This window comes from Microchirus variegatus (genome assembly GCF_963457635.1).
Source record: "Microchirus variegatus genome assembly, chromosome: 23".
Taxonomy (NCBI): Eukaryota; Metazoa; Chordata; class Actinopteri; order Pleuronectiformes; family Soleidae; genus Microchirus; species Microchirus variegatus.
In genome coordinates, this window is record NC_139824.1 from 5,595,198 (window position 1) to 5,623,130 (window position 27,933).

The 27,933-nt window shown below is 37.7% G+C and overlaps 1 protein-coding gene across 2 annotated transcripts; it reads left to right on the top strand.

The window, feature by feature from the left end:
- Positions 1–934: 934 nt before the first annotated feature.
- On the top strand, positions 935–19,365 carry foxk1 (forkhead box K1). 2 transcript variants are annotated; one of them, XM_083909426.1, is made up of 9 exons: positions 935–1,609; positions 7,724–7,939; positions 10,941–11,139; positions 11,263–11,409; positions 13,112–13,305; positions 13,590–13,762; positions 13,850–14,107; positions 15,602–15,775; positions 17,199–19,365. In XM_083909426.1, exons 1-9 carry the CDS (start codon positions 1,164–1,166, stop codon positions 17,429–17,431), a joined length of 2,040 nt encoding a protein of 679 aa, XP_083765552.1. In that variant the 5' UTR covers positions 935–1,163; the 3' UTR covers positions 17,432–19,365. The 2 variants fall into 2 exon arrangements, with proteins under 2 accessions (XP_083765552.1, XP_083765553.1); XM_083909427.1 differs by having other exon boundaries at positions 15,605–15,775.
- The last annotated feature ends 8,568 nt before the right edge of the window (positions 19,366–27,933 follow it).

Sequence of the window (27,933 nt, forward strand, 5' to 3'; positions counted from 1 at the left end):
AAAAAAAAAGTTTGCCTGCACAGGTGCTCCAGCTCCTTCAAATATTCCACTATCCGCCTTTTTCAATCATCTTGTTCTTTCCATGTTTATAAACAGAGGTTAGAGATAAAAAAAGAGAGAGAGAGAGAAGGTGGGCAAACCAGCTACACAGCAGACACATGTTATGAGATAGATAGATAGATAAATAAATATAATTTTTTGTACAGTAGTTACTGTCAAATAAATGTATACAACACAATCATACATTATCTCTACATATATAAGTATATATAATGATTGTTGTACAAATTGTTTTCAGTGGCAGTACTTTGTATAATTTATTAATTATTTTTGCCTGCATTGAATTACTTAAATTCACAGAACTCCCACAGAATCCACAGATTTGAACCTGTTCAGTTTGGCTGTTGTGGAACATAACGGTGACATAAATGAGCAGTTACACACATGGATGTATATTAAGAACATGAATCTCGAGAGAGCGACGCCGGTTTCCTGGTGTGACGTCATGAAGTGCAGTCTGCCTGTCGACCTATCGGTGTCCACATGTTGCGTTCAGGAAACAGAACCTGCTGCGCCGAGATGTTGATCGTGTGTTTCTGTCTGCAGATGTCATTTCCGCACCACATTTGTTTCGAAAATAAAGCTAAACTGTATAGTGGAAAAATGTGCCAGGGGCATTAAGAATGCAAGACAAATTTAATTCTGAACATGTTAGTTTGTTCTAAATAGTTACTTGTAAATACAAGATGAATAGCGATTAAACAGACAGGCAGAAAATATTTGCTGCTCTTCTGGTAATTAAGTTATCATAGTAGTCATTTAGGCACAGAGACACATATTCTAAACTCAACAATACGCTTCACTTAAAATACTTCATATATATTTATTAACTAAAAATATTTTGTACATCATTGAAATGAAATACGACGTGGGCCCTGAACGCAGCACCAGTCCGGTTCCTGCGGGTACTCCGCTCCACTTCTTGCAACGATCCGGACTCCATGTTGTTCCGACAGCCACGGAGCTAACAAGTGCTCTGGCCGAAAACTCTCACGTTGCAACTCTGTGTGTGTGTGTGTGTAAGAAGTTGTTGAGTGTTTGTGTGAGTGTGTGTTTGTGTGTGTGTGTGAGAACGTGTGAGAGTCTTGACCCTCCGAAAGAAGATGGCAGACTACCGGGACGACACCGGGGCGAGAGCCTTGCTTGCTCTACAGTCAGCACCGTGCAGTCCCGTGCGTGTCGCGATGACCTCGCGCATATATCACCAGGGCTCGTTCGCCCTCCAGGGTCCTCCTATGATGGAAGCCCGCACCGACGGCGGCATTCTGCCCGTGCGCCTCGCTGGTCCTCCTCCACAGGCCCTCGCCAGGCTAGAGGGCCGGGACTTTGAGTTTGTCATGCGCCAGAGGACGGTCACCATAGGCCGGAACTCGTCCCACGGCCCCGTGGACATAAACATGGGCCACTCGAGCTTTATTTCACGGCGACACCTGCAGGTCATGTACGACGACGAAATTGGTTTCTCCCTGCGGTGCCTGGGCAAGAATGGCGTGTTCGTTGACGGGGTGTTCCAGCGGAGAGGGGCGCCGCCACTGCCGCTGCCCAGAGAGTGAGTGCAGTCAGGGAGCATAGCTGCACACACACACACACACACACATACACAGGCTAATTATGGCAACACCTTGGCTGACTACTGTTGTGGCGATGTGGCCAAAAACCTTATCTTGTCAAAAACTATTTCAGTTTCAGATAATGATGTTTATCGCGTTAAGTGACACAGATAAGTGTTCGCAGACTCATCATTATAAACAAACACTGAACCTTGTGGTACATATAAATACACTATTGCTCATGGCTCCATAGCTGCTGCAGAACTTCTCAAACTTAAACGTACATTTTAAATACATTCTATTATTATTTATATGCGACAATGTGGAGCATATCCACCAAAAGTTCTCACAAACTGTTTATTTTGGTGTTTTTTTTTGCAGTCCAAGTCATTTATTTTTATTTACACTCAGTCCAGACCCTTGTGATCTACTCATGTAACATTCTTGTGTTTGCACTTTTATAATATTCACAAATAATTTCCATATCCTGAAAATGTTCGTGTAATATTCTAATGTTTTTATCTGCATTTGTAAGCTTTCAGAAAACATGTAGGTCTGAGACCTGACCAAATCTGGAAATTATGATGTTGAATGTCTACTTTTGTCCACAAAACAAAATTAGTCGCTTGCTCGATACAGTGTGTGTATCGAGCAAGCGACTAATTTTGTTTGTGAAACTAGAAAACCTTCACATTTAAGAGGTTGAACATCTGATTTAATTAGTGACAGAACACTCAAAACGATTAATCGATGATCAAAATTCGAATAGTGTTGCAGCCCAAACCCTGCACATTCACAATTGTGAATCCTGGATGCATTAAAGTGACTCTATGTAAGATTTTTCATGCATTAGGCATTTTTAATGTCAGTGAATGAACAGATCATAACAGGACTTTAGAATTAGATCTGCAACCTCACCCATTGCCAACAGTGGCCTATATACTGAGTAAGGTGCTTTCACACCTACAGCATTTGGTGCGCACCAAATGTGTTTGGTCCCTTGGTTCGGTTCGCTTGTGTAGGTATGAATGGAAATCGGGGGTTAGTCTGGTTCCGGTGCCGATGGTCTTCGCGGTCTATTTTGGTTCATTTAGAACAGGGGTCTCAAACTCAAATGATCTGGGGGCCAATGCACATCTATTGTGGTCAATAGGAGGCTGGCCTAGAGAACAAAAAGTGGGGAAAAAAAAAAACTGTTCACAATATTGCATCATGATATCACACGTATACTTAATAATACTATTTATGATGCAAAATTAATGTATTAACATCAAGAACAGACATTTATTTTAAATTAGATTAATAATAGTGTGGACAACTGTAATTAAAATTCATACCAGGAGCCATTTCGGCCACTGCCATTCGTGGTTCGGCCCTAACAAGCGTATTTATATGTTGTATACTGTATAATGATACATTTAATAATGGGATAATTATGACCAAATGTCTTATTATTACTGTTATAAAAAAAACTTTGCTTTCAAACATGTATTATATTCTATCACCTCGCTGGCAGCTGCGCCTCAGCTACACACTGTGTTTAAAAGACAGTGAGGTCATGGGCCATGTTTTTATTATTGGGGCATATCGTCACTTAATTTTTATTTATTTATTTATTTATTTAGGTTGTTTGTTCTGGTGGATACACTCTCTGTTTTCATTCAGAACCTCCATACTGAAACATAAGAATATAAATGCTTATACAGAGAGTATAGAGTTTGTCATGATGCTCTGATCAGGAGCAGTTGATTTAATTTCAAGTTCCTGTCACATTGTCTTGGTCAGTGAAGCTCCAACGTCAACTGTATCCCTCTTTCGATTCGCAGTGAAAACTTTGTTGACACTAATTTGTACGGAGGCCCTTAGAGGCCATCCACATGGAAATGGGTGAATATGCATTTTTTTTTTTTTTTTATTGTATTGGTATTTCGTCCACATGGAAATGACCTGAAATGGTATATTTTGAAAGTGGCTCCCAGAGTGGGAAAATCTGAAAACACCAGCCTTGCGTTTTCGTGTAGACGCCGAATACGCTACTTTAGGAAAACAACAATGTCATAGTCCTACCTGTCTCTTGCGCTGGCATTCGCTGTCTCGTGTTTGACAGATAGTTTGACAGTGTTACCAACTACTGTCTATGAAAATGAACTAAAGTCTGCCTGAAAAGACGCGATATGTCACCAGAACATGTCATGTGTTTAGTGATTTTTCACACATGGGGGTGAGGAAAAAAGCGTTGAAGATTAACAGTGAAACCGAATCGTAAAATAAAGGACCGAGAAAACAAAACCTGTCTTTACAGACACTATTTTTACTTGAATTAACAGTTTTGTGATTTGGCCAATTCTACATGGGCAACACATTATGTTTTATGCTTTCATAACATGATAGAGCTTAGTTTCTAACATAAATGAACTTTATACACTTTCCTTGAACTTCCTTTAGCTGCTGGTAAAAGTTATATTTGTACAGTTTTTACAGCACTGAAGTGAGCTTGGTTGTGGTGAGTCTGCTGGCTAACCAAAGTGTTATCATTGTATGAACATAAATGTAAATGTTGCGGAAAGAGGTACATTTCTTTTGTGTTGAAACTTGAAACACTTACTTTGGATCGCTGTGAAGCGTCTGGTGTTACATTACTCTTTGAGCTTTATTGTTGTTATACCTTTAATGTAAAATAAGTTGCCTTTGCTGGTTAATTTCATCATCATCCTTAAACCAAAAGTAGGAAGCACAACAACATAAAAATACACATGATACATAAACAAAACATAGTAATTACAACACATAAAGCAGACGGGAAACAAAGAAAGTGCTTGCATTGATTTACTTCAGCACATTTGCTGTAAAACTGAAAGCTTTGATGGCGTGTTTGTTGGTGTGTGTACTGTTTATGTGCGTGCGTACTGTTTATGTGCGTGTGTGTGTACTGTTTATATATATATATATATATATTAGTGTGTGTGTGAACTGTTTATGTGCGTACTGTTCATGTCTGTGTGCGTGTGTGTATATATATCTGTGTATACACACACACACACACAGAGAACTGTTTATGTGTGTGTGTCATGCTGCTGCTGGGGGAAGCAGGTCGGGAAGGGGTTGTGGCCAGGTCTTCACTGATTGGCTGTCAGGACTGTTTGGGGGGCGTGTCCGGCAGTGAATAGGAAGTGCAGGCTGAAATGACATCCTTATTGCCGGGGCACATGGAGTAAACACAAGACTCTTAAAATCAAGGCCACAGCCATGTTTGCTTGTATTGTTTTTGGCCCCTGTCGTTCACTTCAGGATTATAAAATTAGCCGGTCAAATCTCGAACCCCTTTGATTTTGAAGCAGAACAATGACTTTGATTTTAGAACAGTGATAGTTAGAAAAAATGCAATATAATTTTCTTTACCAACTATATGTACTGATAGAGCACAAGCACACTTTGAGTTCATGCATTTAATTGCTTTGAATATTTTAATCCAGATTTGTTAAACACTTCTTTGTACAAATTGTGATTGTGATTTTTATGTCCATAATTAGGTTTAAAACCACATGTACGCTTTCACTCAGGACCTAAATGAAATCTTGAATGTCTGATATTGTTTGTGGTTATTATTGCTACTGATTTGAAATGACTCTTTGTTAACTAGGGCTGATTTTTTATTTCAATTGAAACCACTATTTTAAGCATAGTAATTTGTCTGTCCAACATAATCTCCTGTGTATTACACACCGCAAGCTGCATCTCCCTTTCTACTGTAATGCACGTAACAAAAGTGCAACCACATTTGTTTATTACCATGTGACAGCCAGACGAGTGAGAAAGGCAAAATTCAGTATTCCTTGTTAGCCAGTGTGTTGTCTTTTGCCTTGTTGCATGTTATTGTGTGTGTCACTAATGGATCATGACTACTACCACACAAAGTCTCCTGGGTCAACAATTCCCATGATTCCTTACTGCGTCTCGACATCATTAAACTATGTCTTATTATTGTTGTTTCGCTTGAGAGACCACCACTAGTAGTAGAAAGGACATACCGTAGGGTCGGGTTTAATTTTGTATGTGGTGACTGATGATGCTCTATTACATTTTAAATCTGTTTCACATTGAATATTAAACAGAGGCTCGAATGGAAAACAAATATAAAATTGGAATAACTGGCTCTATTTTGACAACTCAGCTTTTAATCACTCTGAATTAAATGGGTCAAAAGTGTAAAACATGCAAATCAGTCCCTCATGCAAACCCTATAGAGACACATTTGTCTGATAGTTTTCTGCTTTGAATCTTTGTGGTGTAGACTGTTATACTGTGATTCTTCTGGAACTGTCACTATCATTTGCATGGCTACTCGAGTGAGAAGCAGTTTTCAGATCTGGATTGGATTGAGGCCTGTACTCTTGACTTGGCTCCTCGAGGACATTAACATTGTTATTTGTAAGCTTTTCTTGTGTGGACTTGTATTTTTGTTCATGGTCATTAGCTTGTCATAAGAATGAATTTCCACCCAAGTCATAGTTGTTCTTCAGACTGCAGCAGACTTTGTTTTTTCACTGCTTCACAAGCTATAAATTGGCCTGCAGCAGTGACACAGCCACACAGTTTATGATGTGCAGTATTCTGTTTGTTGAAAAGAGACTTGATTTAATCTGGTCAGTCCACTGAACCATCTTCCACTCTGTCCCAGAATCTCTCTTGTTCCTTCCAGTAAACACTGATGGAAATGTCATGTGATTTCTTTTAATAGCAGCTTTCTCTGTGCTGCCCCGCATACAGCTGGAGCTGATGAAGCTCTTGTTTGCACAGTCTCTTCCATCTGAGTTGAGGAACCCTGCAGCTCTTGCAGAGTTGCTGTGGCCTCTTTGCTACCTCACTGAGGGCTTTTGGTTGTTGAGGACAGCCTGTTTTAGGCAGAGACAGCTGTGAGCAGTCTGTCCATGGATCCGTGATTGGATTGGCAGCTGCAGTTTTCTTAAGATACACCAACTCGAATACAGGGAACATTTCATGTCCATGTCTTTTTTTTTTTTCTTGGCTCCAACTGTTTACAGGACATTTGTCATCTATTTTATAATTTGTTGAAAGTTGAAGAAGTTGAAATCCATGTCACTGGGCTTTGTGTTGAGTCTTGTTCACTTTATCCTCGATTCAATTTGATTTTTCGATTTTAAGGTAACGATTAGATTAAATTCTCGATCTTTCCCTTTCTCTCTTTTAGTGCAGCTGGGTCCTGTGCTTTGCTACACGTACTTATATACGTATTATATTTATATTAATAATATTTCCAAATCAGCAGGAGGTAACGTGTAGTCATGCTATAGTGGCTACAACCACAAGACTGTCCCCCACCCTCTCTGGCACGCCAGCAGGAAGTCAAACCAGGGGCGTGGCTAAATCCCCAATTCCACTTTTGCTTTTGAATACAAAAGTGACTTAATTTCAATCAATAGTCATGGGACGATACAAACATTTCCCATCACGATTATCCTGACCAAAAATAATTGTGATTCGCGATATTGTTAGGAAAGGAAAGATGCAGTTCCCCCCTTGTAATATGGAGTGCACTGTACTGTACTGTACTGTACTGTACTGTATGTTATGAGTTATACAGGATTTTTAAATCACTCAAATTAAATATGAATGCTTTTCGAAGGTACGAGAAATTCACCGCGATTAACTTGTTGTAAGAGCTTTTTATCACAATGAGCAGTGATATTGTATATTGTCTCATCACTAAAAACAAGGGTGTCCGTCTAGCAGATCTTCTCTCGGTTTTGGATTATTTCACACGATCATCCTCAGCAGTTACCACAGTATTCATAGTTAAGAACATTAGTAGCATGGTTTTGTAAATTCTTACATTTCCCTGAGCATGTTAAGATTTATTAGCAGTTTTCTAAATGTGTGTACTAAAATATCTGAAATGTTTTCATCTGCAATTCCTAATTTTTAACCTCATCTCATTTGGACACTCATGTAATTTGATTCAAAACCACATAGTATTTAAATGCTCAGCCGTCAGTCACAGTATAAGATTAAAATGTACTGATTAACCTTTGCTTCCATTTTCCGTCTTCTGATGGTTCCACCATCTGTACCTCCTGCTGTCCTGCTCTCTTCAGGTGTATCTTTCGTTTTCCCAGTACGGTCATCAAAATCCAGTTCATGTCGCTCCTGGACATTGAGGATCACCGAGAGAAAGAGCAGCCTTCTCCTCCACGGCGTCCGCTTCTGCCCCACATTTCCCCTCTTAAAATCAGCATTCCCACCATGCAGCAGCATGAAGAACACATCAGGGCGTTTGGCTCTCCGCTGCCCTCGCCCACTGGCACCATCAGGTAACCCAACTACACCAACTACACCAACTACGCCAACTACGCCATGATATGCTTTGCTTATGGTTGTTTTAATGGCGGCATGAGTTGTGAATTTGAATCATAGGGTTTCTGCTGGTCCTTTTTAAAAAGTAGACATTACATTTCTTCAAATGTGTTGCAACAACAATAATCCAATATAAAAGCAGTGATGGGAAAAGTTGTCTGCGTGCAAGGAAATTGTTATTTTACATTTACCTGGAAAAGTACTATATTAACAAGAATCATTGTAGAGAACATTGTGATAGAAGTAGAAGAGCTCAAATTAATTTAGTCCAGTTCTTGTGGGCACATAGACACACTCGTACACATTAGAGGTCGCTGATGCCAAATTGAAATCAGGCTCGCCCATGGCTAATAAATGATGCCAATTTCTTTGGCCCATATATTTAGCCAATCAATTCCCCCCCCTCCATCTGATTAAATAGAACTGTTTAATGATAACAAATACTATAACCAGCTCTGGAACAGCACTAAGGGTTTGCAGTATTTTCAAAAAACTTAAGTTTAAAAACACAAAACAGGTAATTAAAAAACTACATTAAAATCTGGATGAATGAAAATGTCAGCGACATAGCAACATTTATCAAGTTTCTGAGAACAAAAATGCCACATTTTTTGCAGATTAATGAATATGTAGATTACTCTTACTCCTACATCTGTGTCATGATAAGTTAATGTTTTTACCATAGATCTTGAATTGCATTCATACAGTTTTTTTAAATTGTCTTCGAAAGTTTTAAATTTAGCAGGCTTTTGTAACCTGTAGATCCATTTTCTACCGCTTCATCCTCCACGTGAGGGCCTCAGCTGACATAGGGCGATCGGCGGGGTACACCCTGGACAGTGGGAGGAAACTGGAGAACCCAGAGAAAACCACACACACACACAGGGAGAACATGCAAACTACATGCAGAAAGGCCCTTGTTCCAACCGGAGCTCGAACCTGGGTCTTCTTGCTGCAAAGAGTGCTAACCCCTACTTGATCAGTCTATTAACATTTTTTAATGGCTACCAAATGCAAAGAAAGATTCCCTCACCTGGCTTCTCAAATTTGAGGATTTGCTGTTCTGTGTGATGGTATATGTAACTTAATGACAAAATTCTGCGAAAAATAAAAAATTTGCATTTTTTCAAAATGTATTTATTGGCCAGATCATCAAATTTGTTGACAATAATCAAGTCATCAAGAAACTTCAAAAATCCTCAGAAAACAACATTTTGTGACTGTGTTGTCATCGTCGTATGTTGGTTCTGTGCATGTTTACTCAAGTTTACGCTGTCATCTCTTGTTTGAATATGTGCAGCTCAGTTTTTTTCCCCGCCCCCGTCGCCACATTTTGTATGAGCTCACTTGAAGCTCTCGGTCCTGGTTGAAGGTGCGTTCATCAGTGTTTCTGTTGAGATGGAATGGAAATCTGCTCTCTAAACAGCTGTGATGGCACATGTTTGAAAAATCACTGCTCTATAAATGTACTGTACACAGCCGTGTGTTACTGGTGTGGAGTGGTGGTGCTGATTGCGCCCTCTGGTGGTCTGTGTCTGCACTTCACCTCATACATTCCCACCAGTGTCAGCGGGTGTGTGTGCCTGCCTTATATGGAATGGCTACAGCTTTGAGGCAAGTGATTGGCTGTCAGGCAGATTGTTTTGCCTGCAGGCCGTTCTCTTCCGTCCATTCGTGGTTTCCTTTTCAGAGCCCCCTACTCCTCCCACACAGCCCTCAGCTCCTGTTCTCTCACACGTGGATGAGCGCACACACACAGACTAACGACGGTTGCTCATATATCCTGCGTACAATACACACACTTGAAGAGTGTTGTGCAAAAACATGTGCTGTCTTTTCAGCGGGCCGTCACTTTTCCTGTTTAGCAACTTATAGGAACTACATATAATAACACCACCCAACCCCCCCCCCCCTCCTGTACGCGTCAGCCGTTTGTAGTGCTGGTCCCTGTGCGTGAGCACTGGGGGTGAAATGGTTGTTGTACGTGGAAAGAAGAAAAAAAACAACTTTTGTTTCTACATGGAGGCTCACACAATAGTGCACATGTGCCATCACATCATATACGGATTTGTTTTTATACCAAAGAAGTTCCATGTTTCTGTTTGCCTTCATTCATTTTGCAACAGTGACCTTACTGAGCCATTTCACAAACAGAGCCTGAAGCTCAGTTTCCTGAGCCAAAGAATACAAACATATTCTCTCTTTCTCTTGCTCTCTCTCTGTATCCGTGGCTCTCTGTTGCCAAAGGCAAATCAAAGCGCACTGACTCTCCCAGAAACTGCTGTTTACTTTACTAACAGAAGCAGGTGTATGTTGTATAATAAGTTACTCGTGTTTTCCTGTGTTCTTCCTCTCAACAGCAACAGATAAAACCCAGTTAATAATTAACACACTTTTGAGTATTTTTCTCGTTGTTGTGTATCTTGTGATATGCTTTGTGTGTTTAAAACACAGTGGTAATGTGATATAATCATTTTCCAATCATGGCTCTTTCTCTGTGTGTGTGTGTGTGTGTGTGTGTTGTGTGTTTCTTTACATCAATACACTTCAGGCCTGGTTTGTTTGTTTTGTAATAATTGTAATTGTAGTCATTTGTTGACTCCAATAGGAAAGTGTGTTTAGTATCTTGTCCTATAAGTCAGCTGAAATTCAACAGGAATTCAATCAACTCATCAGCTGTTATCCAAGTAAACCTTCTCTGGACCATGTGCATGTTCTTAGAATGAGCTGAGCACATACATTCTGAGATAATACTTGTCTATAGACCTTGTTAGACCTGTTGGCCGGGGAGCTAAAACTACTTTATCTTGTGTTTTAGTTATAACTAAGCTGCTGCTTCTAGTTGTTGTTGTTGTTGTTGTAGCACTGAAGATTAAACCAACTGTCTTGTTATCTTGGGTATTTTTACTCTGGTACCTAAAACCATCACATTAACTCAGACTCTTGCTGTTTTCACAGTGTTCCTAACTCCTGTCCAGCCAGTCCACGCGGGGCAGGGTCATCAGGGTATCGCTATGGACGCAACGTGACCCCCGACCTCCAGTTAGCTGCTGAATATGCTGCCAAGGCCGTTTCTGAGCAGAGACGAAGCATTGTCGAGCAGAGAGGTGGGGGGAGTGAGCAGCGGGGGGAATCAGCTGGTGGAGACAGTCCCAAGGTGCGGACACCCGGTCATAACATTGTCACCCTCATGAAACTGCTGCATCATATTCAGCTTTTTAGTGCAGGGTGTGCTCGAGGTTGTCTGGTTATTATTAATGCTTGTGTCTTGTTTGTGCAGGATGAGTCCAAGCCGCCGTACTCCTATGCACAGCTCATCGTCCAGGCCATCTCTTCTGCAGTAGACAAACAGCTGACTCTTAGTGGCATTTATGCTCACATCACTAAACACTACCCCTACTATCGCACTGCAGACAAGGGCTGGCAGGTGAGCACTTCCTGTCTTAAATACTGGGAATGAATGGCTTTCCACATGTTTATGTCATTTGTTTGTGGGATCTGTGTTTGGATGAGCGAATATATGATATATAGTTAACAAATTTATTAGACCTGGCATAAAAAATCATAGATATTTGATTTTTCTAAAAAATCGTATTGTTTATTTGGCAAATAAAACTAATTCCCCTGTTTATTCTAAAATTTTATTTGGCACACTGGGCTTTGAGAAGTCGGAAATGAATCAATAAACATTCAACAACTAAACATTTTTTTCTGTTCAGGAATGCAAGTAAATATAATTTGACATCTTAATGAAGAAATAATCACATGCTTTACTGTTTTTTACTGTTTTCTGTAAAACAGTAAATTTGAAAATTCATGGCTACAATAATAATTATATTTTTTACTTTGATCCCTAATCATTAGTAACAAATATACACAATACAATTCACAAACAAAAAGTCAACACACTGGATAAGTAGTTGTACTTAATATTTAGTAGTAGTATACTTATAATTGTGCATTGGCGTTGTGCTTTACGGTAGACGCAGAAGTCACTTGAAGTCACATGCAGCTATACCTGTGTAATAGCGTGAGTGCGTGAGTGCGTGCGTGCGTGCGCGCTCGTGCTCGCTCACGCTCGTCGAATATGGATTTGTATTTGTATTTGAGTGTTGGAAATATTTTGATTTTGTACACAATAACATTAGTTTCATTGTTTTTTCATTGATATTTTAATGCAAAAAATGTTATGCCCTTCCACTCATTCCAGAACTTGATGATTTAAAATTAGCTTACTTAAGATTGAAGCATATTTTTTAGTGCTGGGCACTAGGTTAATGCACGATGCGTTTCCATTACGACCGACCGGAAAAAAGACGCGCGTGACGTCATGTTTATGTGCTGCAACACTGGAGTCCAGGCACCCTTTACCAGTTAGCTCCGCTAGCTGCATTAGCTCTTTAGCGCCGTTAGCGCGCCTACAGTCCAACTGGAGCGGTCTGCATAAAAGAGCAGCGCTGCAAATAACCAGCGTACCTGTGTACTGCATACGTGTGCCTCTTTTTTAAAAGTTTAGCGTTACTTTAGAGACTCATTTTAACAATCTGGATTCACGTAAACATGATGTCACACGAGTCTTTTTCCAGTCAGTCGTCATGGAAACGCCTCGTGTTATTTTTACATACCTAAATGTGTGTGAGCTGGAATAAATGTACACAAACACATGTGTGTAGGTATAATATATAAATATAAGCTGTATAATACAGTTCTTCACTGATGAGGACACAAATAAATTATCATTATAAGAATAACTATTAGACTGTGTTATAATAGTGATACATTCAATCATACAGATTTCTGAAATAATCTTGAATACTGCCTTTTGTCACAAGAGTAGTGACGTAGAATCTTATCCTCTTATTCAGTGATCTGTTGCCTTGTGATCTAAGATGAATTTCTCAGTATACAGATGAAAACGATGTAAATCAATACATCTTAATGTAATTAATGAATGTGTTCATGTGTTCTACTACAAATAATAACAAAAAAAGGTTACAGTAAAGAATATGTTGAATGTATGAATATGTTCTCCCTTATGGATTAAATCTCTGTTTTGTCTTTTTAAAATGTGTCAAGATCTGATCAGCTCTTGTTGGTTCAGTGACAAAATACTTTTTATTAACCTCCAGAATTCAATCAGACACAACCTGTCCCTCAACCGCTACTTTCTGAAAGTGGCCCGCTCTCAGGATGAACCTGGGAAAGGGAGTTTTTGGCGAGTGGATTCTGCTTCTGAGAGCAAGTTGGTGGAGCAGGCCTTCAGGAAAAGACGGCAAAGGGGAGTTGCTTGCTTTAGGACGCCATTTGGACCTCTCTCTTCTCGGTAAGTGGGATGCACTTGCACTTGGGTGTTTGAGCGTACACACACGTATGAGACTGTCAAACACATGCTGTGTCTCTTAGGTTCTTACTAGGTTAACTCTCCCTCCTTTTTCTCTGCTTCTGCTCCTCGCTTATCATTTGATTGGATAGAACAAAGTAAGTCTAATTTCTAGGTAAATAATAATCAACAGGAAGGTTCTAGCCGTGAAGTAGCTCTGTATGTTTCTGTTAGTGTCTGTTATTTTTGTTATTGACGTCTCCCTTTTTCTTCAATGTCATTTTCAGAAGTGCCCCTGCATCCCCGACGCACCAGGGCCTTCTTTCTCCTCCATCCAGTGGGCTGCAGACTCCTGAATGTCTGAGCAGGGAGGGCTCTCCTATCCCCCACGACCACCACGAACAGCTGGCAAACAAACTGGCATCTGTACCCGAGTATAGGTACTCTCAGAGCGCCCCAGGTCAGCATGCTCACAAATGTGCATCAATGCAGTCAAAATACATTTTCCACACGTCCTATTAAACAGCTTTGTTCCGTCTCTGCGCAGGTTCACCCGTCAGTGCTCAGCCTGTCATCATGGCTGCACCCCCTCACCCATCCATCCTGTCCTCAGGAACAGGAAAAGCACTTGCTTTGGTTCCAGGTGGCATCAGCCAACTCCAGCCCATCCACTTGCTCCAGAACCCCTCACAGCCTGCACTCACCATGATGAGGGTGGTTACCAGTATCCCTCCACTTTCCAACCCTCCAAATGGTTACAGCAGCCTTTCTGTTGTAGGAGTAGAAAGCAACAGTGAGCCCAGAGGTGTGTGAATCTCTGATGAAGTGACAACAACTGCCTTTACACCTGACATTAGAATGGGTCACTGTAGGGCTGTCAATAGATGACAAAATGAACAAATTAACATTTTGAAATTTAGAATTATGTTTAAGTAAGTGTGTGTGTGTTTGTGCGTGTGTGTGTTTCCCTTCACACACAGCTAGCCCAGTCGTTGGTGCCATGACAATGTGGTCTATGCAAGCACGGAATGGAGCCATTTATTGTTTTGCTGTTGAGTTGATAATCAGTTATACACTACCGTTCAAAAGTTTGGGGTCACCTATATCATTTTTTGGTGTTTTCCATTAAAACTCACATGTTTATTCATCAAAAGAGTTGCAAAATGAATAGAAAATATATTCAAGACATTGACAAGATTAGAAATAATGATTTTTATTCCAAATAATAATTTGGCCCTTTCGTCAAACAACCAGCAAAACTGTTTTCAGCTGTGCTAACATCATTGCACAAGGGTTTTCTAATCATCCAATAGCCTTCTAACGTGATTAGCAAACACACTGTACCATTAGAACACTGGAAATGGGCCTCTATACACCTATATACATATTCCATTAAAAACCAGACGTTTGCAGCTAGAATAGTCGTTTACCACATTAACAATGTACAGAGTGTATTTCTGATTCATTGAAAAAAGTGCTTTTCCTTCAAAAATAAGGACATTTCGATGTGATCCCAAACTTTTGAACAGTAGTGTATCCATCCATAATAACTCATTGCTCCTTTGACGTTTACACTGACATTCACAGCGTCTGTGTCCAGGTTCAGGGCAGGAGATACTAGGTTGTGCCACCATGTGAGCCCCTAAAGGTTCGATTTCCCCAGATTTAGGTCGTTAGTATCTTTTCTTGGCAAACGTGTTACCTTTTGGTTCAAACAAGGCAGCAACATGAAATGTTGAAAAATATTGATCAGTGTTTGTCAGACCTGGAAATAATGATGTTCTCGAATGTCTTGTTTTTTTCCACAAACCAACATGATTCACTTTAAATGATTTCTTTGTTATATGGAGCAAAGAAACAAGCAAATATTCACATTTAAGAAGCTAAAACAATCAAATCTTGTTGTGAAAAAAACCCTCAAACTGATTATTCGAATATCAAAATAGTGGACGATTAGTTTAGTAATCGATTAATAATCGATTATTTGAGTAGTTGTCAAAAAGCCCTAGTGTGCACCCTGTAGAGACAGGCAGTTTGAGATAAAACACATGCTTCATTTCTAATTAGTTCTTAATGGATCAGCTATTTTGGGGGGGAGAATTAACCTTCTTAAGCAGATTTTATTTTAATTTTGTTTAATATTGAACAAAGGTTTCTCTTCTCCAACAATATGTTTGCTGTCTATTAGGTGTGAACTTCCTGCAAGACTGAATTTTCATGCAATTGTGTAGTTAATATAGCAACTTTGATCATTTTTATTTAAATTTCAATGAATTTAATGTATTTTCTTTAATCTCAGAAGCCCAGGTGAACAGAGAGGGAGTGATCCAGACCGTGGACAGTGCAGTCCAGGGCGCAGACGGACGGAACCTGGCTCCAGGTTTACATCAACTTCCTGTTCGTGCTGTCACTCAGAATGGCAAACACACCACTGCTGCTGTTGCCACAGCAACCAGCCTTGCTAATGCATCTGGTAAGTTTTTTTTTAATGACCACCGGCAGTGATGAGTATAGATTGTTTATGCTTGTTAAATGTGGATGAGATACTCCAGGTGCATTTTAGCCTGCATATAACCGATTATTTACATGAAGCTTTTTATGGTACTTATTTATATGCTAACAGAGGAGTCTGGTCTATTTAGAAATAGCACTGCTGAAAGCTGGCGATCATGAGCCAAATCACAAACCCTGACGCTTTATTTCAGTCAAACGGAGTCTGTGCTCTGGTAATGCAGGAAGAACAAATAAGTTTAATTAACTGATTCTAATGATTCAGTTACACTGAAATAAAACTGCTTTACAAGTCACTCGTCATGATGACTCCACCCACATTGAGGAGGTACTAAAGCAATGTAAAATCATACCAGGCGAGATGTGCTGGGACTGTGTAGTGGAAAAGCACCATTAGTTTTTACCTGAAATTCAGATATCTGTTTGAAACTAGGAAGGAAGTTCAAACTCGAATACTTAACACCGTTCAAGTTCAAAATGTACATGTCGGAAGTGCAATCTTCCGTAATTACTGATGGTTATTGCAAAATAAGCGAGTATGATATGTTCTGCACGTGTGAAAGTGCATCTACTTCCTGTTTCCACTGATGTTTTAAGACAGTTGTGGAATGAATATTAAAACAAAAGATAACATACAAAGTGTATTTTATTTTATTAGAATAATTGTTTCAGTTTTATACAGGAAGTGGTTTTAAAAAAAAAAGGCAAATTCAGTAGCTCTTATTTTGAAGGCCATGGTGAAAGGAAGTGATGATGTGTAGGATCGGCTGACTTAACAGCGTGTATGAAGATGAGGATTTTCGTCCTTGTCACTTCTGTTTTGAGCTGCACAATATAGGTAATAATGTGAGATAACATAAAACCGTAGATTTTATTTTTCAAGAATAACGACTAAAATGAAAGACATAAAAACATGCATTTGGTTTATAAGACTGAAAAAAACTGCATCATTGGGATACATTATATTATTGCAAGATGAAAAAACATGTTTAATGTTGTCTTTATAGAATCTTAACCTTAAACAGACGTTGCATAGTTTTCAGTGAAACATAATTCATTTTATAAAATCATAATTGGTCATGAGGAAAGATCCCGCTCCCCATTGTGGCACATTACAACAAAAGGACAGTATGCTGGTGAGTTAAAGTGGATTAAAGTCAAATAAAGTGAAATATTAAAGTTTTCTTCATTCACGATTATCACGATAAGAGAAATTCAACACCATTAAATTATTTTAAGTGCTTTTAATCAGGATAATAACACATACACGTATTGTCCCATCACTAATTACAAGACTTCACTTTTAGTTTGGTGGAGCTCGCAGACCGGATATTATCTCCAGCCAACTGATTCTATCTTTTCCTTTGTCATGGTTTCCCTCCCAGGCTTGAACAGTGCTCTCCAGATCTTGGCGGCTCAGGCCTCCAGCTCCCCTCCTGTGTTCGTGAACAGACAGCCCAGTGCAGAAATGTTGGCCGAGCAGCCGGGCGCACCCCAGGCCAAGCGGCCAAAGATGGAGGATGATGGTGAAAGTGAATCTCCTCAGCAACAAATCACATCTGCCCAGCAGCCTGTCATTGTTGCCTTTACATCACAAAGCCATGACCCTAGGAAGTAAAAAAAAACAAAAAAAAAAAACCCAGGCCTCGTCACTAGGTACCCAACGGACAGCCTCCTGTAACTTCTCCCCTTTTATACTCATTCGACATGACTGCGGCCGACACGGCCAAAAAATGTACAAGCAGCCTCTTTTCACAGAAGGGAATTAAATTGTAAGTTTGGTCAACAATAGATGAAAACTTTCACATACATTCTGAATTTAAATGCAGGTAAATCTTTCAGGGCTTTTTCTGCTTCAGCCTTCTTCTTCTTCTTTTTTTTTTTTTAATAAATGTAATCATTCACTGACAGGTTAAGGACTTATGAGAGCATTATGCATAATAAAATAATTTCAGCACTACTTTTGCTCACGTGAATGTTGGAGATGATCCTCAGCTACAACCTCTCTACGTCTTCTCGACGGATGACGGTCATCGTTCGTTATCATTCTTAGGCCAAAGAACCTATCCTCTCCTGCATGTCTGATTACAGTCGCTGTCTGATTCAATATCAGGGAATGTGATCAGAGATTTCAGTGGCCTGCATTTACAGAAGAAACTGTGACTATTGGAGCTGACGTATTGTGGATTTAAACCCCCCAAAAAATCAGCAGACAAAGCTAATGGAGCTCCGGGGACTATGATTGTACTCCCCAAAAGGCAATCTTTGATAAGTAGAGAGGCTAATGACCTTTTCAGGCCATTTTAAAGAAAAGTGGGAAACAAAGTCGTGGATCTGCTCTTAAATTTAATGGGTCAAGCCTCAGGAAACACAGTGGGGTCAGTTGTTTTTGAGTCGTCCTGCAAGCAGACAGAAAAACAACCGACCTGGTTGGCAGAGGAAATCAGATGTCTGTATTAGAAAAGATGTGTATGAATATTAAGGCTGAGACCAGAATGTGAGGCGTCTTCTGTGTCAAGTATTAAGAGGGACGATGGAAGGAAATCCACAAATGACAAAAAAGCACGACTGTTGCTGTGTGACGCTCCTCAGATTCAGGATTAAGTGGGTAATTAGGCACTGGAGCTAAAACAAGAAAGGGCAACAATAAAAAGAAAAAAAAAAAAAAGAGGCAACTATTTGAAGTTGAGTGAACAGGAGCTAAACTAATGTAGACGAACTGATTGTTTTCTTTTTCTTCTCGTTTCTGTAGTGGTGTGAGGATGAATGAAACAGCCTGTGCACACAGTGTTGTCTCGGCACAGCAGAGCATTATTGTAAATCCTTAAAGCCTTAAATATTTTTACTTTTTATTTTTTGTCTTTTTAATTTAACCTTTAGACAAGCTTGACTTTTTTTGTTTAGTTTAGTTTTAACACAGCGCTTCTTTAACAGCACATGATCAGCAACACTACAACGGGACAATTACATTTCATCAGTGGACTTGTATCAGTTTTTATCGAGGGGATGGGCGGGACCAACACATGACAACACCAATCTCAACTGCTTTCTTGTCTATTTTCTTTCTTTCTTTATGGTACATTTGACATCCTCTCTACTTTTATTTTCCCCTCCTCTTCTTCCTCTCCTTGTCCTTTTATATCTGCCGTTTCTTCAGAGGCACCAAGCCGTTGGCAATTCCTGTCACAGCTGTCGCCCCAATTAGATATTCTCCAGCACTTTCTTCCCGCTCTCAATCCTCTCCTTCTCACTCTGCCTTTAGCTTTTTTCTGAATGGCCTCACTGCCTTGCTGTTAATCAGGCAAAAAAAAGAGAAAAGGAAAGGAAAAAAAAAGTCAGTGATTGTTGCGTATTTTGTTGCACATAAGTAATGAAAAGAAAGAAAAAGATGATGCGTGATGATTGTATGCTGCTCTATCTGCTAAATGAAAACGCTATTTAGAAGGTATTTTCTCATTTTTGGACAAAAATAAATATTTTGCTATCTGTAAAAACAGCTGTCATCAATAAGTAAACATTCTGGAAATAGAGAGAAGTGTACGTATTTTTAAATGTTCCTGTTTTTTTTTTTTTGTGATTTGTTAAATTGTGTAGCACAAATTAAATTCCTTATTGACGTAAATATTCTCTCTGCTCTTGGTAATGTGTACGATCTTGGAAAAAATAAATGCAGTCCTGTGGGCCACAGAAGATCTGGGTTTCACGACCAGGTCTTTCTGTGTGAAATATGCATTTTTTTCTCCTGGTGTGTGGGATTTCTCCACGTTTCCACAGTCCAAAAACATGCCGATTTGGGAAATAGGCAAATTTGACACTCTAAATCAGGGGTTCTCAAAGTTTTGATACCTGAGGGCCAATTTAGGAACCCAACATTGGACTGAGGGCCACCAAAGGAACAAAAAAAGACAGAAAGAAATCCCATTTGTAATCATTTTAATGACCAGGGGCCGTATTTATCAAGCGTCTTAGAGTGCCATTTTACACTTAAGTCCTGAGAATTTGTGAAATTTAGTCCTACTCTCAAACTTAAGAATAAAAGCTATTCCTCAACTTTCTTAAGTCTAAGAATCACTCCTACTCTCCCAGATATTTAAGAGACCTCCAGAGGTGTCCTAAGTGGTTAGGAGTTGCCAGCAGGGGATGGCACTGAGGAAGGAAGGATGTCCTGACTTTGTTAGATGACGAGCAGCTGATCAAACGGCAGGGGCACCGATTTATGTTTTTGCTGGTGGGTTCTCATCATCGTGCTTGCATGATTGTTGCTATTTTGACACGCGCACATTCGTCTCATAGTAAAACACATTAGATCAATTAACAGCAGCGTCCGTAATGAACACACGCACGCATGCACGCACACATCTCCTTCCCAAAAAACAGTCTACACAAAACCTGGGCCGCCAGAAATGTCTCTTCGGGCCGCCATTGGCTCGAGGTCCGCACTTTGAGAACCAATGCTCGAAATTGATGATGGACTGGTGACCTGTCCATGGTGAGCCACGCCTTTTGCCCTATGTCAGCTGGGATTGGCCCCCACGACCCTCATGTGGTGGATAAAGCTGTAGAAGAGGAATGACTGCAGTGAAGTCCTGTGTACGATTCCACTCTCAGTCAGTGTTGCAGTCACACTTTTACAGTTTGAAAGCAGGAAAATACAATTGTCCAACACCCTTTATTATCAAGTACCATCATTTTTCACAGTATAAATAATGACCAGAGAAGATTAGACAAGTATGAGGCCAACAAACTTTGAAAATGTAACTGCAAAGGAACAAAATCAGAGCTTGAGAATAAAACGAGACGGATATTGACGTGTGTTGAATAATTAAGCAATCAAGAAGGAGGAGGTGTGACTTTTTGGTCAAATTTGGAAGATATACTATAATTATATAATGACTTTTGGGTCAAATTTTGGACGGCATGCTAAAGTATGAGTTTTTGTACAATTTTGGACGACACTATATTATGACTTTTTAGTCAAATTTTGGACAACATGCTATAGCATGTCATACTATAGTATGATTTTTTATTCAAATTTTGGATGACATGCTATAGTATGACTTTTTGGTCAAATTTTGGAAGACATACTATACTATGACTTTTTGGTCAAATTTTGGTAGACATGCTATTAGTATGACTTTTTGTCAAATTTTGGACGACATGCTATAGTATGACTTTGTTCAAATTTTGGACGACATTCTATAGTATGACTTTTTGGTCATATTTTGGACGACATGCTATAGTATGACTTTTTGGTTAAATTTTGGACGACATGCTATAGTATGACTTTTTGGTTAAATTTTGGACGACATTCTATAGTATGACTTTTTGGTCATATTTTGGACGACATGCTATAGTATGACTTTTTGGTTAAATTTTGGACGACATACTATAGTATGACTTTGTTCAAATTTTGGATGACATGCAATAGTATGACTTTTTTTTAATTTTTGGATGACATGCTATAGTATGACTTTTTGGTCAAATTTTGGACAACATGCTATTGTATGACTTTTTGGTCAAATTTTGGACGACATGCTATAGTATGACTTTTTGGTCAAACTTTGGAAGACATGCTATAGTATGACTTTGTTCAAATTTTGGACGACATTCTATAGTATGACTTTTTGGTCATATTTTGGACGACATGCTATAGTATGACTTTTTGGTCAAATTTTGGACGACATATTATAGTATGACTTTGTTCAAATTTTGGACCAAAAAACGTTTTTCAAAAAAATGTTCCAATTTTGGACGACATAGTATAGTATGTCGTTTTTGTCAAATTTTGGACGACATACTATAGTATGACTTTGTTCAAATTTTGGACGACATTCTATAGTATGACTTTTTGGTCCAATTTTGGACGACATAGTATAGTATGTCGTTTTTGTCAAATTTTTGACCAATTTTTTTTCTCCAAAAAATGGTCACATTATGGACGGCATAGTATAGTAGGACGTACTACATAGTATAGTATGAAGTTTTTGTCATGTTTTGGACCAAAAAAACGTTTTTCAAAATTTTTTGTCAGATTTTGGACGACATTGTATATAGTATGTCGTTTTTTGTCAAATTTTGGACCAATTTTTTTTTCCAAAAAATGGTCACATTATGGACGGCATAGTATAGTAGGACGTACTACATAGTATAGTTTGACCTTTTTGTCAAGTTTTGGACCAAAAAAACGTTTTTAAAAAAAAAATAAAATTTTGGACGACATAGTATAGTATGTCGTTTTTGTCAAATTTTGGACCAATTTTTTTTTTCCAAAAAATGGTCACATTATGGACGGCATAGTATAGTAGGACGTACTACATAGTATAGTATGAAGTTTTTGTCATGTTTTGGACCAAAAAAACGTTTTTCAAAAAAATTGGTCAGATTTTGGACGACATAGTATAGTATGTCGTTTTTGTCAAATTTTGGACCAATTTTCTTTTCCAAAAAATGGTCACATTATGGACGGCATAGTATAGTAGGACGTACTACATAGTATAGTATGACTTTTTTGTCAAGTTTTGGACCAAAAAAAACGTTTTTTAAAAAAATTGTCCGATTTTGGACGACATAGTATAGTATGTCGTTTTTTGTCAAATTTTGGACCAATTTTTTTTTTCAAAAAATGGTCACATTACAGACGGCATAGTATAGTAGGACGCACTACATAGTATAGTATGACTTTGTTCAAATTTTGGACGACATTCTATAGTATGACTTTTTGGTCAAATTTTGGACGACATGCTATCGTATGACTTTGGTCAAATTTTGGAAGACATGCTATAGTATGACTTTGTCAAATTTAGGACAACATGCTATAGTATGACTTTTTGGTCAAATTTTGGACGACATGCTATAGTATGACTTTGGTCAAGTTTTGGAAGACATGCTATAGTATGACTTTTTGTCAAATTTAGGACGACATGCTATAGTATGACTTTTTGGTCAAATTTTGGACGACATGCTATAGTATGACTTTGGTCAAATTTTGGAATACATGCTATAGTATGACTTTTTGGTCAAATTTTGGACGACATGCTATAGTATGACTTTTTGGTCAAATTTTGGACGACATGCTATAGTATGACTTTGGTCAAATTTAGGACGACATGCTATAATATGACTTTTTGGTCAAATTTTGGACGACATGCTATAGTATGACTTTTTGTCAAATTTTGGACGACATGCTATAGTATTACTTTTTGTCAAATTTTGGACGACATGCTACAGTATGACTTTTTGGTCAAATTTTGGATGACATGCTATAGTATGACTTTTTGTCAAATTTTGGACGACATACTATATAGTATGACTTTTTGGTCAAATTTTGGACGACATGCTTTTTGTCAAATTTTGGACCAATTTTTTTTTCCAAAAAATGGTCACATTATGGACGGCATAGTATAGTAGGACGTACTACATAGTATAGTATGAAGTTTTTGTTATGGTTTGGACCAAAAAAAGTTTTTCAAAAAAATTGGTCAGATTTTGGACGACATAGTTTAGTATGTCGTTTTTTGTCAAATTTTGGACCAATTTTTTTTCTCCAAAAAATGGTCACATTATGGACGTAAGTATACTAGGACGTACTACATAGTATAGTATGACCTTTTTGTCAAGTTTTGGACCAAAAAAAGTTTTTAAAAAAAATTGTCCAATTTTGGACTCCATAGTATAGTATGTTGTTTTTGTCAAATTTTGGACCAATTTTTTTTTCCAAAAAATGGTCACATTATGGACGGCATAGTATAGTAGGACGCACTACATAGTATAGTTTGAAGTTTTTGTCATGTTTTGGACCAAAAAACGTTTTTCAAATTTTTTTTCCAATTTTGGACGACATAGTATAGTACAGGGGTCACCAACCTTTTTGAGTCAGAGAGCTACCTTAAGGGTAAAAAATAATATGGAGGGCTACCATATAATATTTTTTTGTTTGTTTACCATTTAAATGATTAATATTATGCATTCAACTGCATACACATTCATTCCAGTGCTTACTCCTAACGATTACCAGTTTTTATAAACAATATCAAAGATATTTTACTGAGAGATCATATGGATACATGCAAGTGAGGTGAAGTGAAGTGAGCCCGCGGGCACCGTATTGGCTGCCCGCGGGCTACCAGGTGCCCGCGGGCACCACGTTGGTGACCCCTGGTATAGTATGTCGTTTTTGTCAAATTTTGGACCAATTTTTTTTTCCAAAAAATGGTCACATTATGGACGGCATAGTATAGTAGGACGTACTACATAGTATAGTATGACCTTTTTGTCAAGTTTTGGACCAAAACAACGTTTTAAAAAAAAATTGTCCAATTTTGGACGACATAGTATATATAGTATGTTGTTTTTGTCAAATTTTGGACCAAAAAAACGTTTTTCAAAAAAAATGTCCAATTTTGGACGACATAGTATAGTATGTCGTTTTTGTCAAATTTTGGACCAATTTTTTTTCTCCAAAAAATGGTCACATTATGGACGGCATAGTATAGTAGGACGTACTACATGGTATAGTATGACCTTTTTGTCAAAGTTTGGACCAAAAAAACGTTTTTTAAAAAAATTGTCCGATTTTGGACGACATAGTATAGTATGTCGTTTTTGTCAAATTTTGGACCAATTTTTTTTTCCAAAAAATGGCCACATTATGGACGGCATAGTATAGTAGGACGCACTACATAGTATAGTATGAAGTTTTTGTCATGTTTTGGACCAAAAAAACGTTTTTCAAAAAAATTGTCCAATTTTGGACGACATGCTATAGTATGACTTTGGTCAAATTTTGGAAGACATGCTATAGTATGACTTTTTGGTCAAATTTTGGAAGACATGCTATAGTATGACTTTGTCAAATTTAGGACGACATGCTATAGTATGACTTTTTGGTCAAATTTTGGACGACATGCTATAGTATGACTTTGGTCAAATTTAGGACGACATGCTATAATATGACTTTTTGGTCAAATTTTGGACGACATGCTATAGTATGACTTTTTGTCAAATTTTGGACGACATGCTATAGTATTACTTTTTGTCAAATTTTGGACGACATGCTACAGTATGACTTTTTGGTCAAATTTTGGATGACATGCTATAGTATGACTTTTTGTCAAATTTTGGACGACATACTATATAGTATGACTTTTTGGTCAAATTTTGGACGACATGCTTTTTGTCAAATTTTGGACCAATTCTTTTTTCCAAAAAATGGTCACATTATGGACGGCATAGTATAGTAGGACGCACTACATAGTATAGAATGACCTTTTTGTCAAGTTTTGGACCAAAAAAAGTTTTTCAATTTTTTTTTTCCAATTTTGGACGACATAGTATATAGTATGTCGTTTTTGTCAAATTTTGGACCAATTTTTTTTTCAAAAAAATTGTCACATTATGCACGGCATAGTATAGTAGGACGTACTACATAGTATAGTATCAAGTTTTTGTGATGTTTTGGACCAAAAAATCGTTTTTCAAAAAATTTGGTCAGATTTTTAGACGACATAGTATATAGTATGTCGTTTTTGTCAAATTTTGGACCAATTTTTTTTCTCCAAAAAATGGCCACATTATGGACGGCATAGTATAGTAGGACGCACTACATAGTATAGTATGAAGTTTTTGTCATGTTTTGGACCAAAAAAACGTTTTTCAAATTTTTTTTCCAATTTTGGACAACATAGTATAGTATGTCGTTTTTGTCCAATTTTGGACCAATTTTTTTTTCCAAAAAATGGTCACATTATGGACGGCATAGTATAGTAGGACGTACTACATAGTATAGTATGAAGTTTTTGTCATGTTTTGGACCAAAAAAACGTTTTTCAAAAAAATTGGTCAGATTTTGGACGACAAAGTATATAGTATGTCGTTTTTGTCAAATTTTGGACCAATTTTTTTTCTCCAAAAAATGGCCACATTATGGACGGTATAGTATAGTAGGACGCACTACATAGTATAGTATGAAGTTTTTGTCATGTTTTGGACCAAAAAACGTTTTTCAAAAAAATGTTCCAATTTTGGACGACATAGTATAGTATGTCGTTTTTGTCAAATTTTGGACCAATTTTTTTTCTCCAAAAAATGGTCACATTATGGAAGGCATAGTATAGTAGGACGTACTACATAGTATAGTATGAAGTTTTTGTCATGTTTTGGACCAAAAAACGTTTTTCAAAAAAATTGTCCAATTTTGGACCAATTTTTTTTTCCAAAATATGGTCACATTATGGACGGCATAGTATAGTAGGACGTACTACATAGTATAGTATGAAGTTTTTGTCATGTTTTGGACCAAAAAAACGTTTTTCAAAAAAATTGTCCAATTTTGGACGACATAGTATAGTATGTCGTTTTTGTCAAATTTTGGACCAATTTTTTTTCCCAAAAAATGGCCACATTATGGACGGCATAGTATAGTAGGACGCACTACATAGTATAGTATGAAGTTTTTGTCATGTTTTGGACCAAAAAAAAACGTTTTTCAAAAAAAAAATCCAATTTTGGACGACATAGTATAGTATGTCGTTTTTGTCAAATTTTGGACCAATTTTTTTTTCCAAAAAATGGTCACATTATGGACGGCATAGTATAGTAGGACGTACTACATAGTATAGTATGAAGTTTTTGTCATGTTTTGGACCAAAAAAATGTTTTTCAAAAAAATTGTCCAATTTTGGACGATATAGTATAGTATGTCGTTTTTGTCAAATTTTGGACCAATTTTTTTTTCCAAAAAATGGTCACATTATGGACGGCATAGTATAGTAGGACGTACTACATAGTATAGTATGAAGTTTTTGTCATGTTTTGGACCAAAAAAAGTTTTTCAAAAAAATTGTCCAATTTTGGACGACATAGTATAGTATGTCGTTTTTGTCAAATTTTGGACCAATTTTTTTTTCCAAAAAATGGCCACATTATGGACGGCATAGTATAGTAGGACGCACTACATAGTATAGTATGAAGTTTTTGTGATGTTTTGGACCAAAAAAAGTTTTTCAAAAAAATTGTCCAATTTTGGACGACATAGTGTAGTATGTCGTTTTTGTCAAATTTTGGACCAATTTTTTTTTCCAAAATATGGTCACATTATGGACGGCATAGTATAGTAGGACGTACTACATAGTATAGTATGAAGTTTTTGTGATGTTTTGGACCAAAAAAACGTTTTTCAAAAAAAAAATCCAATTTTGGACGACATAGTATAGTATGTCGTTTTTGTCAAATTTTGGACCATTTTTTTTTCCAAAAAATGGTCACATTATGGACGGCATAGTATAGTAGGACGTACTACATAGTATAGTATGACCTTTTTGTCAAGTTTTGGAAAGAAAAACGTTTTTAAAAAAAATTGTCCAATTTTGGACGACATAGTATAGTATGTCGTTTTTGTCAAATTTTGGACCAATTTTTTTTTCCAAAAAAGGGTCACATTATGGACGGCATAGTATAGTAGGACGTACTACATAGCATAGTATGAAGTTTTTGTCATGTTTTGGACCAAAAAAACATTTTTCAAAAAAATTGTCCAATTTTGGACGACATAGTATAAGTATGTCGTTTTTGTCAAATTTTGGACCAATTTTTTTTTCCAAAAAATGGCCACATTATGGACGGCATAGTATAGTAGGACGCACTACATAGTATAGTATGAAGTTTTTGTGATGTTTTGGACCAAAAAAGTTTTTCAAAAAAATTTGTCAGATTTTGGACGACATAGTATAGTATGTCGTTTTTGTCAAATTTTGGACCAATTTTTTTTTCCAAAAAATGGCCACATTATGGACGGCATAGTATAGTAGGACGCACTACATAGTATAGTATGAAGTTTTTGTCATGTTTTGGACCAAAAAAACGTTTTTCAAAAAAAAAATCCAATTTTGGACGACATAGTATAGTATGTCGTTTTTGTCAAATTTTGGACCAATTTTTTTTTCCAAAAAATGGTCACATTATGGACGGCATAGTATAGTAGGACGTACCACATAGTATAGTATGAAGTTTTTGTCATGTTTTGGACCAAAAAAACCTTTTTCAAAAAAATTGTCCAATTTTGGACGACATAGTATAGTATGTCGTTTTTGTCAAATTTTGGACCAATTTTTTTTTCCAAAAAAT